Below are 12835 nucleotides of genomic sequence, written 5' to 3'. Positions count from 1 at the left end.
CAAAAACAAAAACACAATCAACAAAAAGTCAACTACAAACATGAAACCAAGTTCCAGTCAAAATATAAAATATATACTGATGCACAGTAGTACTGTCTTGCTATCAGAAATCTTAAGTAAATGAAAAATTTATATAGGACCCACTGAGAAATTTTCTCTGAGCCAGGAAGAGCAAAACAGGCACTGTTTATTAGTGCCAACTTAAAAACCTGGCACGAGCCATGGCAATCATTACAACATCCACATTCAAGCACACAAACACTGCAAATTATAGAACTCTGACATAAAACCTTCTGAAGTTCAGAGGAGAAAAATGAAGAATTACCTGTCAAACTACACTCACTACACTTAACTCATTGTGAAGCCTGAACTCAGGTTCATCATCTGATGAGCACAGCAGCCATCTGCATTGACTGACTGTGCTGATACCCTTACTTTTTTAAGAATTCATTGAAAACTCTGAAAACATTTTGCTCAGAGTTCAAAAGTCAAAAAATAGAAACATTCTTATTTCTCAGTCAAAAGAGCAGATTAAGACTTAGATGACGCAGCTTCCCAAAAACAACAGAAAGAAAAACATCCATTTTACAACTGAGTTAGACATAAAGCATCTGCTACTCAATACTTTCTTCTATATTCTCTACATTTAATTCTTTCAAACTCCACTCTGAAATACATTTTTAAATTAGACAGCTGTGAATAAATGCAAACATTCTTGCTTTCCTTCCAGAAGTTAACGAAGAGATTAACAATCCAGAACCCAAATCCTAATTTCACCTTCTCAGCCATGTTTTTAAACCAAAACATGACTAGACATCATTTATACCACAAAAAAATGTCATATCCAAATTAGGTTATTATGTACAATGTATAACTGAAACCTCACTTAATTTAATTTTCCTTCCATAAAATGGAAAGCTTTAATAGACCATTACAGAGTAATACACTTATGATATTTCTATCTCCTCCTTTTGAGCAAAAAGATTTATTTCGATTTAGGACATCATAAAGACTTTTCAGTCATATAAACCAACTCAGTAGCCACGGTGGAAATGCTGAAGTCTGGTAAAGTTTAAGAGCCCAGCACAAAGCACTTTGCAATTTGGTTGCGCAAGTAGGGACAGCTCAGCTGTCCCATAATACTCACACTAGACAGGTTTTCCTTCAACCCACAAACAGACATGCAGTCATCACAGAAGTTTTTTCTTCTTCTGTGCTGCCCCACAGTACAAGCTCCCTTCTTACTGCAATGTCACATCACACAGTGAGATTAGCTTTCCCATATTTACATTTCACCCACAGTATGTTTCAACAGAATAACTTGAAGAAAATTTGCCAAAAAAAAAATAAATGGGAGGATGAGGGAGGGAGCATAAATAGGGAGTGCCTGTCTGTATAGCAATAATGTGTTATCCAATATCTACCTGAGGGAAAACAATAACCATTTTATTTCACTGTATCTCCTTCAACTCTCATCTGGTTCATCTTACACAGAATGTAAGCTTTTCTATGGCACAAGCTCTACCTTACAACTCCACAGTGTTTGCAATGGAAAAATTATTTCCAACTTTGTTTTCATTTCTTGAGTTTCAGATGAACATGAAAAATAAAATTTTTCTCATTTTCCATTTTGTTAAATTTCTTTTCTTTCTTAATTGCTTGGTAAAATCAATTGATTCCACCTGCAGACAGAGTGCCTTAAAGAAAGACCATCAGCATGGGAGGCTCATTTGGCATTTTGTCCCCTGGCCTCAGAAGGCTGTTACACAGCTGAAAGAACAGCAGTGTTCATTCTGCTATATTAACAGTGCCTGACCCATCTACACAACATCAACAAGCCAAAGAAGCAAACATTTCTTTGGAAAACACTTGTTTAGCTGAACCAACTTGGGCATAATCAGCAGGCCTTTACTGTAGATACCTAATTACGATCCCATTTTTTCTAAAAACCACACAAAAAACCCCACCACAAAATTTATCAGAGTAAAAATTAAGCCCTTTTTCTAATTTAAATTAAATAGCTGAGAAAGAAATTTGGCAAAGCACCCTAAGTACTACAAGAAGACAATGTGCTACCTCTGAAAGAAGCAAAATTACAGACAGTAGATAAGGTTCTGGATGTATGTTATACAGTTTAATTATTACTGACAACAGTAAGTCAGCAGCCTTGCCATGTTTCACATGGTAAGAGACACTTACTTTGCCACAAACCACAGACAGGACAGATGTCTAAGCAAAACACCACTGGGACCAGCATCATAGGAAGAGATTTCTCCAAGCAGGCTTGGTTTGGCCATAACCCTGAGTAAAGTAATGCTATTTGAATGTGACAGCAATGACTGTGCTACTGTAGCGCATAATCTACAACCGGCAGCTACAAACACCAAGTCCTTCTAAACAACTAGCAGGCAGGAAAATGCATCTGGGTGCAGTGAAGCTTGTACCAGCCAAAATTACTGGGAGTTAATGCTGACTGTTAACACTGATATGCCTTTGATGCAATGGACTTTTGAACACAGGCATCATCAGCAAATAATGGCATCTACATAGCAGCTCTGAAAGAATCACACTGTACAAAAAATTTCAGAACATGGACATAAGGAAAAGTACTTATTTAAGTATTAAATAAGTTACACTGTAGTAACATTCAGGCATAGACATTTCAAAATAAGTAAGCAAAGTCAAACCTTGGGGGTTTCAATATGTCTGTAATCACCTTATACCACATGCAACTTTGAATTAGCCAAGATGCTTAAGCCTTCAGTTCAGACATGACCTTGCTACTCACACTGGGATTAAAATCAGTTATACAACAGGAGCCCCAAGGTTGTGACATTCTTGGGTAGAAGATGGCTGCAAAGTATTCTAGATTCTTTATGAAAGGCTATAGTCTCCAAAATGCTCTCTCAGTCCCAGACCTGAAGAAGTCCATCTCTGCTGAATGTTACAAACACATACATTAATTTGGACTATTGCAAACATGTGGTATTTGCTGCAATATCAAGGTACTATCAGGATCCCAAGTTATGATCATCTTTTGTTGGTTCGATTTCTACCTCACAGCTCAGAGGAATATGTTAAAATGACATTGACAGAGTGCCTAGACCATAGGATCAACTTCCTCTATTAGGTATAAATCAAAATAAATATAGAAACAATATTAATTCCCTAAAAGTAAATCTGTTACATATGTAAACTACTGTCCAAAAAAAAACATATGACAGATCAAAGAGTAACAAAGCTACTGTTTACTTTAAGAGATAAGCATGAAAATGCATTTTGAAAGAACAGGTGGGGTTTAAGTGAACTACTCCCCTGCTACCATATCTCATAAGAACTATCAATTAGCACAGTCTTTTATTTCAAAATTATTACCAGCTACTGGCTACTTTGTTATGCCAATTCTACAACCTACCAAACCAAATAATTTTAGAAAATTATTGACACTTGGAAAAAAAATGTTAAAATTTCTTTTAACCTTCTTTTGCCTTTTGTCAAAGGCAACATCACATAAACCTGGATTATCACTCTCTTCACCTCATATAGAAACAGCAAGTAATGTTGCCAGGGACCTTCTTTTTTATGCCAAGTACTATTTACTTGTCTTTCCAAAGAAAATAAACCAGAAACCAACAGAATCACTCTAATTCACAGATAAAGCAATTCTCAAAAACATTCTGAATTCCAATAGTTCTTTTCCCAGCTATTTTAACAGCAGGACATACTGTGCACTGCACATTCCTGTATCTATCATGGCCAGCTGTGCAGTGATGATTCCATGCCAAAAAAATGGTATTTCTATATGCATGTAGCAAATAACACATCCAGATGTTTTGTACTTCAGAATGTAATCTGTATGGAAATAATTGTTGCTTAAGTTACGAATCTACAGCAAAATCAGGATATTCAAATGACTCACACAAGCTGTACTATTATTTGCAGTCCAAAAGAGACTAAATAACCCAGAATACTATTCAAAGATATAGCTAGATTGCCTTGATGAAACACAAACACCAAGTTGTTTCTCAAGTCTCTATCAAATACAGCGTTAAACTGTGTTACAAAGGTTTTTGACCACAGATAATTTAATTCTGAGATCTTCTATAAATAAGGACATTGAAAAGACAGAAATTAAGTTGCATACAAACACAGGCACTGCACTGATGCACAAACAGTAGCTCAGATGTGGCCTTGTAAGCACTGAGTACTCTCTCTGAGCAAGAGGTACTTTTTGCGTTCAGTAAGTTGCTAAGATCTTCCCAATTCTGATTACTCAGTTGTTCCATGTGTTAGGTTGCCAGAACATTGGCTCTCCACCTTTAATGTTTAATTGTGAATATTAAAAATATAAAAATTAAGAAAGAAATTATTTTCTTTTCTTCTCTACGGGTACTCTGAGACAGTCAGTATCAAAGCATGCCTACAACTAGTCAATATCCTAGAAGAATAGTAATGTAGATTACTTAGAAAAATGTATCAACTAGAACTGAGGAACAGAAAAGTTTTGATGAAATAGTTAATTAATGACACAGCAAGACTGAAGTCATTAACGTAACATATGTAAGATTGGTTATGTGCTGATATTGCAGGTCATTCCGGCATGCTGGTCTCAGCTAAATTACATGTTCAGAAATTCACAAAATACTATGATATACCTCACAAACACCTACACCTTTAACACCATTCTCTTGATGCAATATCTTTCTAATGCCCACAAGAGCCCTTCCTTGTGCCTTTAAGATGTGGAGTAAACCAGCCTCTCTTGCATACTGAACATTTTACAGCCCTATTTGCAAACACGTGCTCCAGACAAAGAGGTAAGCACTGCTTCCTAGAAACCAAGCAGGCTTTTCAAACACTTCTGCAAATCTGGACATTATGTATTAATAATGCAAAAAATATCACTCAGTCATACGATTATTTTATTTTATAGTCATGAGATGCAGACTGCCCTTGCCGGAAATTAGGACTACCTACAGACAGGCCAGTTTTGCAACCAGATGCAGTGCACATATTCGTTATTTTCCCTCATTTCAAAAGTTTAGATTTGGGTTACATTAAAGGCCTCTCCAGATTCTGATTAACCAGAGATGAGCAGAAACAAATAAAGAGGTCTTGGATCCCTCTAGGAATACAGACCTCCTATGAAATCAATCAAGGATGGTAAGTAAGTCTTCTCACCTTTGACTCCACACTAGGACCATCAGGTTATCCTGCACAGAAACCCTCAGTAGAGGGAAAGCTGATCTCAAATTCTAGTTCCTGTAAAACTGCATGAAGAGGAACTCGGGCTCTGGATGGCCATGCCAAATACTAGACCAGTACTTATCTGAAAAAAATGCCTTTTATTTTCATGGTAACACACAAGGACATAACTGATCAAGACCTTTAAGTACTTGATTACAGATAACTCTCCAGTATATCCTAAAAGCAAAAAAACACATACTAGCAATGACAGACAGCAGACTTGAAGACTGAGTCAAAACCTGCATTTGACTCCTCTCCTGTAGGGGACAAGTAATAAAAATAAACACAAAACCAATAAAAAATGCATATGCAGAACTTCTGCTCTAAAGGATATTATCTTCATTATTGCACTTCCTACATCTCCCAGTTTTTGTCAGATGTCCAATCCCAGAATTAGTGTATGCATTTAGATGCATCTAGTTTGTAAAAAAATGGCACATCTGAAATAATTCTCCTATATGCAACATTACTCTTTCAGTTTATGAACACTGGGTCTTTATTTTTCTAAGCAATACAAAATTACTTGCTTGGGAACACTTTTAAATCTGTTACTGCCACCTCAAAGAGCCTTCTGCTCATTATTACTGAAGTTCAACATTTAGCAACTTACACTGGGAACAAAAAAAATTCACATTTCACCTACAGCATATGCAGAGAAGCTGGTAGAATCTTAACCTTCACAACTTCAAGTAAGCTGCTATTAAGAAGAATATTCTAAAAAAGTTTGAAAAAGAAGCTTCAATAGTCATTCCATATTAAGCAGCCATACCAATAAAGCAGGCATAGCCCTTCCCATATATGCCTTCCCAGTCCCCTTGTTTCCATCACAGTGACACCAGCACAGCTGCACCACACCACGATCAAACCAAGAACCAAGTCAGTTATGAAATAAGAGGGTAAAAGCTTAGGGAGGAGGCTGTATTTTCCTGGCAGATCATCCTACTGATCCATTTCACTGTGCAGCTGCACTAACAGCTGGACAAGCAAAACAAATGCAATAATATAAGGATATATATAACCAATATTTACTCAAGACATCATTGTTGCTGAAGAAAAGCACTCATATCCTAAATAAAAACCATTCACTTAAAAAGTACCTAATTTCTAACCTAAGCTTTTTTTCAGTTCCATAAAAAATAATCTTATCCAGCCAGTAGAGCAAACAAGACAGAATACTGCTGAAGCCACTGATCCCTAAAATTCAACAAAAATCAACATTATAACTAAAAACAGCAATGCTCACAGAGCGCAGGAAGAATCTTACTTCGTATTTATTTTCCACACCAATCTGAAATTACCACTGTTTGTTGGGGTTTTTGGCTGAGGTTTTCTATTTTTTTTTTTTTAACTAGGTGCCTTTTTCCTCTGTCCACTATTCACTGTTACAACACTAGTTACCTTCTGTGCAATTTCAGGCAAAGATTTCAGATTTGTTTTTTAAACAACATATGCATTTCAAAAGGACAAAGTGAACTTTATTCACTCTACATGAACAGTCTGTGAATCAACACTTTGAGTTCTCTCATAGAAATCCCACTTTCACTGCATACCAGCCAATACTGAAGATCATTAATTACTGTTCTCATAATTAGTCAAGATTTTTTTTCACCTTTTTTTGGCCTTTTTTTTTTTTAATCATAGGCTCAATTTGCTAACCATGCATTGCAACCTTCATATGTGTTTAGGGGAAGTAAATGATAAAACCCCTTTCTGCTTTTATTAGGTTTCAAGCCACCTCCAGGTGCTTTTTTATTTGCTCATGAACAATCAGTTCTCTAGAAGTCACTCATTTTTACATTCAGATCACAGTACAACTTCTATTATCTATCCCAAAATGACTAGGTTTTCATAGTTTATTTTACTGCAAGCATTACACATACATATTTGTAGACACAGATATAGTTAGACAGCTGGCTCTATTTAACTCAGTGTACTGTAACAATACTAAGTATATTCATAACACTTAGTGTAAGCTGATATAACCACTAAAAGAAAGCCATTTTTATTCTTGCCACCTTGCAATGCTTCCTCCCCTTATACTGATGTGAATCAGGCAAACTGGAAATTTACTTGGGGAATTCCATTTTAAAAATCCAGTCACAAAACACTGATCTTAACCTCAGTCTGATTCACCACACAAGATCTCGTTTCACATGGAGAGGAAGCACAAGAAACAAGCCACTCTGCATTAAAGATGTTTCTTTGAACAGTAGAACTACCTTATGCCAGCTCAACATGTTCCTCAAATGACTGCCAAAGTATTATCCACCTCTCTTAAGGCAGAATAAAGTAGAACCTCAATAGTTTAAGAAAACTATCATCACAGCCAAGATGAAATCAGATACCTGTACATTGCACACAGCACTTTGTGTAATCACTGAAACACTGTTTCCCAACTTCTTTTTTCTTTTACCTAATTAGTAATTCTAGAGTCCTGCCTGATTGCCTCCCTCACTTAGGCCAACAGACAAAGCCATTATATTCGCATTTCAATAATTTCAAGATGCTTACACGCAATATAAACAGAACCAACTGTAAACTTTTGATAAAGAGGGGTGTTTTACATTTCATGAATGCCATGAACTAAACATTCAAGTGTTTTCTCAGTTACATATTTGTCAAAACTTTGGAAATAAGACACATGTCTTACCAGGGAAATGTGCCTGTTGGTAAGCCAATGCCTCCCTGGTACAATTTAGTAACTATACAGTCACTGTACATTGCATTAAAAACACTTCTGCTTTGTTACACAGCACAGAAGTTCTATACTGCAGAGGAGTAATTTAGCTTGAATAAAGACTCACAATCTGCAGATTACAAGAAAGTCAACCATTTACATTCTTAAACAGTGAACTGAGTTCTACAGGAAAAGTGCTCCAGTAACAAATCAGTCTGTCACCCTTCTCACCTCCCCACTGCCTAAGCATCACTTCAATAAAGCCCAAATCAAAACTTCTCTTAAATAAAATGAAAATAAGGAATTTAAGCATCATTTATTAGGAGCTATACTAACAAAGATAGACAAATCAATGTCTTAAACAAAAGTAGATATAAGAATTACTCAATTTCTAATCCCATAAATGAAGCTTTATTAACCTTTGAAAATATCTCCAAATATCTTTTTTCCAAGGATCCGTTTTGAATCATTTTAGTGATCTATACTGTTCAGCCTGTTCTAGCAATAAAAATTAGTCAGGGGTGTGGGTCAAGTTATCTCCAGCTTAGTTTTCATTCTTTGCGTGCATATTTCACACACAGTACCACATTCTTCACTCGGTCCTGTTCACAGCATCACTCTGTAACCACACATCTCTTCTCAAATAATTTCCATTTAATTCTGCATACATTAAGCCTCTTTATTCCAGCAGATTTCCAGCTGGACTCACACCTTTAGTTTTGGTCTCTAGTTTAGTCTTTGTTACAAAACGGACACTCTAACAGCAGGAACCAATACATCACTTAAGTGACGTTCACCTTAAAAGTTTACTGTTGTTGAGATTTATTTTAACTTGCAAGAGAGCAAGCAAACATTTAAAAGACAAGCAATAGAACAAGCATAGCTTACCTTGAAAATACCAACCCAGTCCTTCTGATGAGGATGGATAAACTGGGTTAGAGTGTAGTGACATTCAAGATGTGTGTTTGGAAGGTAACTTTTCGCGACATTTTGAAAAATCACGTGTGCAAAATTGGAGGTCTGCAAAGTGCTAGCTGAAGATGGAACTTCTTGAAAGGATGACATGGTTACCTGTAACAAAATTGTAGAAGTTATTACTTGAACATAGTGGAAAAACTAGTGAAGTTACAAAAATTAATCTAGTTGAAATACGTATGACAGAAAAACCTAACAATTAGTTCTCCTGTTCTGAAAACAGAGAGGCGTAGACTAAATTCACCAAAGTGCACTGCCTCAGCATCTCTCCAAAACAACCACCTCTCAGAATAAAACGAGCAGTCATTTCAGCAATGACATCAAGATGGAGAGAAAGTATTGCTTAGCTGAATGCCCCCAGTATTATATCTCAGTGTCAGAAAGTGGAAAATAAAAGCAGTGGTGTGAAAACAAAGCAGGGTTCTAACTTAATGAAAGAATGAAAGATTCTTAATGGTTCTAGACATGCTAAAGAGGAACAACAGTTCCGTAGTTTCTCTGCTTTAAACTTTTCTCAAATCTGTACTGCTCAGTACTTTTCACAGCATTTTTACACAAGAAGTTTTTCCTCCCCTCTCAGTAAAAGTATCACAGTTCCATTTTAAGACATTTTTTAAAAATAAGAACGTTTATGTAAACAGGAGGGTTTTGTTTGGGCTGGCTTTTTTCCCTACTTCAAGAGTTTTCCTGCCCCCCTTTAGCAGTCTGTGGGCATCTTTTACTATTCTCACTGTAACACATACTTTGGTGTTTAGCTTCATTACCATAAACAATGGCCTGCTTTGATAGCAGGAACAATGAGGTATGCATGCAGTTGGAGGGATTAACACTAATCAGTTGGACTGCAAAAGCTTTTAATCGTGCTTTCCATTCACCACCTCATTCAGGATACATAGTGCTACAAACCACAGTAACACAAGATGCTGCACGAGCAGAACAAGAACATCCCTTCCTCAGATTCGGCAATATCTGCCAAAAATATGCAAGTGAGAAGTTTCAAGTGTCTGACTCCATCGTATAATCAAAATTTTGCCAAAACATTTGATATTAGGAGGATTAGGGCCTTATGTATCTGACATTTCTAGAAAGATGAGCTATCCTGTTCTTGCAATTGCTGTTGAAAGTAATTTTATACCGACCAAGCACATTCATACCTTGAAAGAGGTAACTGCCAAATGTGTGACATAATATGTTACTTTCATTGAAGATACATGTGGAAACCAAAACCAAAAGGAGACAGGTCACTCACTGCAAGCCTCAAGCAGTTCAAATATGAAAAGGTTTTTGTGTACCTTCTATAGCCTTTCACCAGTTAAAAAATAAGTAGTAAAAACCTTGTGATTTCTGAAACAAACTGCACTCTGAAGTAAAAACATATCCATCATCCAAAACAAGGAAAAGGTAAATACAAGGGTTTGGTTTTTTTTTTAGTTTTAAGCCATCAATATTTTAAGGTTATTACTGCTCAACTTAGAGTACTACTGAATTACATACAGCCACGACATTATTTCAATGTATCAGATGTTAAATAAAAAACAATCTTGTATACTGACCAACACGGGTTACAAGATAAAACACAAAGCTTGTGAATATTAACAGATATAAAAGAAAAAAAAATGACTTCCACAATAAACTGAGTAAAGATCAAAACACAGTTTTCTAGAGACAACAAGGTACACAATAAATCTTATCAGTTATGTAGCTTCAGTCCAGAATAGGAAATGTTACAGCCGAGTAAAATCCTGAAAACTCCCACACATCTCAAAACAGAGGCATCTCTCAATTTCACTCTGAACTATAAATGGTATGCATCAGCAATTTCTATGGTTCTAATACAAAAAGAATAACCTTAGTTATTTTCAATTGCAGCCAATTAATTCATTTTTAGTAATTCAGTAACAGCCAAATAACATTGACATGAAATAGTGACCAGGTAGAATAAGTGCAATAAGAGTAAATACAACATTAATAATAAAACCAATTGAATTTTTTTAAGTAAGTCTGTCTTTAAAATTGTACAGCTCAACCAAAGCACATGTTAAAAAAAAAAAAAAAAACCAAAACAAAAAAAACACCAACCTACCAACCTCAACCAAAAGGAAAAAAAAATATCCACTTCTATCCACTTCTGCACATTGGCTGTCAGCTAGCCCTAGTGGAACCAGTAAAGGCAGACTGGTTTCCAACCCCAAAGCAGAACTGCTCACAAATCTAACTTGTGCAGACCAGCACAATCATGTAGGATTACTGTTGCCTAGCAGGAAAATCCCCGGAGCTTAGGTGATGCTCAGATCTACTTACAGTTCAAGGATATGGGGATGCTGGGTACTTGCTTGCTTAACTCGCAGCTACCGGCTAGGCAACGGGAGAGGAGGAGGAAGAGCTACGCACAGGCTTCATTACTGACATGACAAGCGCTTCCCACGGGAACGCTAAACGACGCGTTTGGCTTTGCGCAGCGGAAAGGACGGCGAAAAGGAGGAAAAGCTCGTCCAGCAGGAAAAACAAAAGCAGGACGAGCCGCACCACCCCAGAGAGCTCCTCCTGGAGTCCTCCAGCTGCAGTCCCGGACCCCCGACACCTCCGGCCCCCACCTGCGCTGCCTCCCGCCCCTTCCCCGCCGCTTCTCCGCCACCTGCCCGACACGGTCACCTTGGCTCCGGGCCTCCCTCTCCCCCCGTGGGCAGGGGAGCCCCGCCGGCTCCCGCAGCCCGGCCCCGCCGCTCCCCTGCTGACCACAGCCGGCCCGAACAGCTGCCGGGGGCCGGTGGCGCAGAACCGCGGCCGCACGGCCCGGCCGCCCCGGCCCGGCCCAGAAGCAGCCGGAGGCCGGCGGGAAGGAGCGTGTCAGCCCTGCCCGGGCTCCCCGGCCGGCTCCGGACAGCTCTTACCTAGGCAGACGCGGAGGGCGCCGGGGACATCAACATGGGGCCTCCGCCACCAGCGCCGCGCAGCTCCGCCCGTCCGCCCGCGTCACTTCCAGCCCGGCCCTGCCCGCACGGGGCGGGCCCCGACACAGATCCGGTTGGGAACCGGGGAGGTGCCGGTTCCCGCCGGGAACCGGTGGTCTCCGCTTCCCACGGGCACACGCTCTCGGTGGGGCTCGGGGGTGCAGGCACGGCGCTGTACGGGCCGTGTGCCCGACCGGGCTGCTGTTTCCTCCGTACAGCGCTCCCACGGTGCCCTTCTGTCTTGTCCGTGATTACAACATCACCTCTGTCGCACCCAGTTACCCCGAATTAATCATCTCCTCTTCCGTCCCACGTCAAGACACAGGCTGCCGTCACCCTGTAGGTCACCGTTAATCTGCCAGCTTTTGCACGTCTTCCCAAGGCAACGGAGGGCTGAGATAAGAGCGACTGTACACGCTTACACAGGGTCCTGCCTGGGTACCTTGGCGGATCTCCATGAAAGGATGTTACATCACACAACACCGACTCGGAGAATCAGGGAAGCACAGAATCATTTAGGTTGGAAAAGACCTTTGAGCTCATTGCGTCCAACCTTTGACCAATCCCCACTTTGTCAACTAGACCGTGGCACTAAATGCCACGTGGTTTCTTGAACACCTTTAGGGATGGTGACTCCACCGCCTTAATGACTTCAGTTCCCACAAGTTTGTACAGGATTAATACCTTTTATCACATCTGATATTTTTAAAACAATCTGGATTTACATGGTTTGGGCATTAAGGCTTTTCTGACTAGGCTCACAACTATTTCACAGACTCCATTCAATTTTCATCCAAAAGCAGCTCATGGAGCACTGACCAGAGTCACAGTGCTGAGTAAAAGCAACCAGTGATGAGTACCCATCACTGGTAAGCAGGATTTGTCCCAGTGCACCCAGTGTTGGTTGCTACTACAAACTGTCTTCAAGATCATCTTCAATTCTTTGCTGCTACCATTTCTTACGTGTTTTCATGTGTATTTTAAA

General features: G+C 39.1%; 1 protein-coding gene across 3 annotated transcripts in view; it reads right to left on the bottom strand.

Annotated features, from left to right (window-relative positions):
- The window catches only part of TAX1BP1 (Tax1 binding protein 1), a 55748-nt gene extending 43802 nt beyond the window's left edge, over nucleotides 1-11946 (bottom strand). For all 3 annotated transcript variants that reach the window (XM_071429250.1, XM_071429252.1, XM_071429251.1), the window contains exons 1-2: nucleotides 11791-11946; nucleotides 8813-8995 (exon numbers count right to left, since the gene is read on the bottom strand). In XM_071429250.1, coding sequence (XP_071285351.1) covers nucleotides 8813-8989 — 177 coding nt within the window. In that variant the 5' untranslated portion in view covers nucleotides 8990-8995; nucleotides 11791-11946. The remainder of the gene's footprint in view (nucleotides 1-8812; nucleotides 8996-11790) is intronic.
- Nucleotides 11947-12835: the final 889 nt, after the last annotated feature.

The sequence above is a fragment of the Agelaius tricolor genome, unplaced genomic scaffold (genome assembly GCF_023055355.1).
Source record: "Agelaius tricolor isolate 1412-34295 unplaced genomic scaffold, bAgeTri1.0.p SCAF_6, whole genome shotgun sequence".
Lineage (NCBI taxonomy): Eukaryota > Metazoa > Chordata > Aves > Passeriformes > Icteridae > Agelaius > Agelaius tricolor.
Note: the sequence above shows the minus strand (reverse complement) of the source record. Positions and strands in the feature narration are given on the sequence as shown.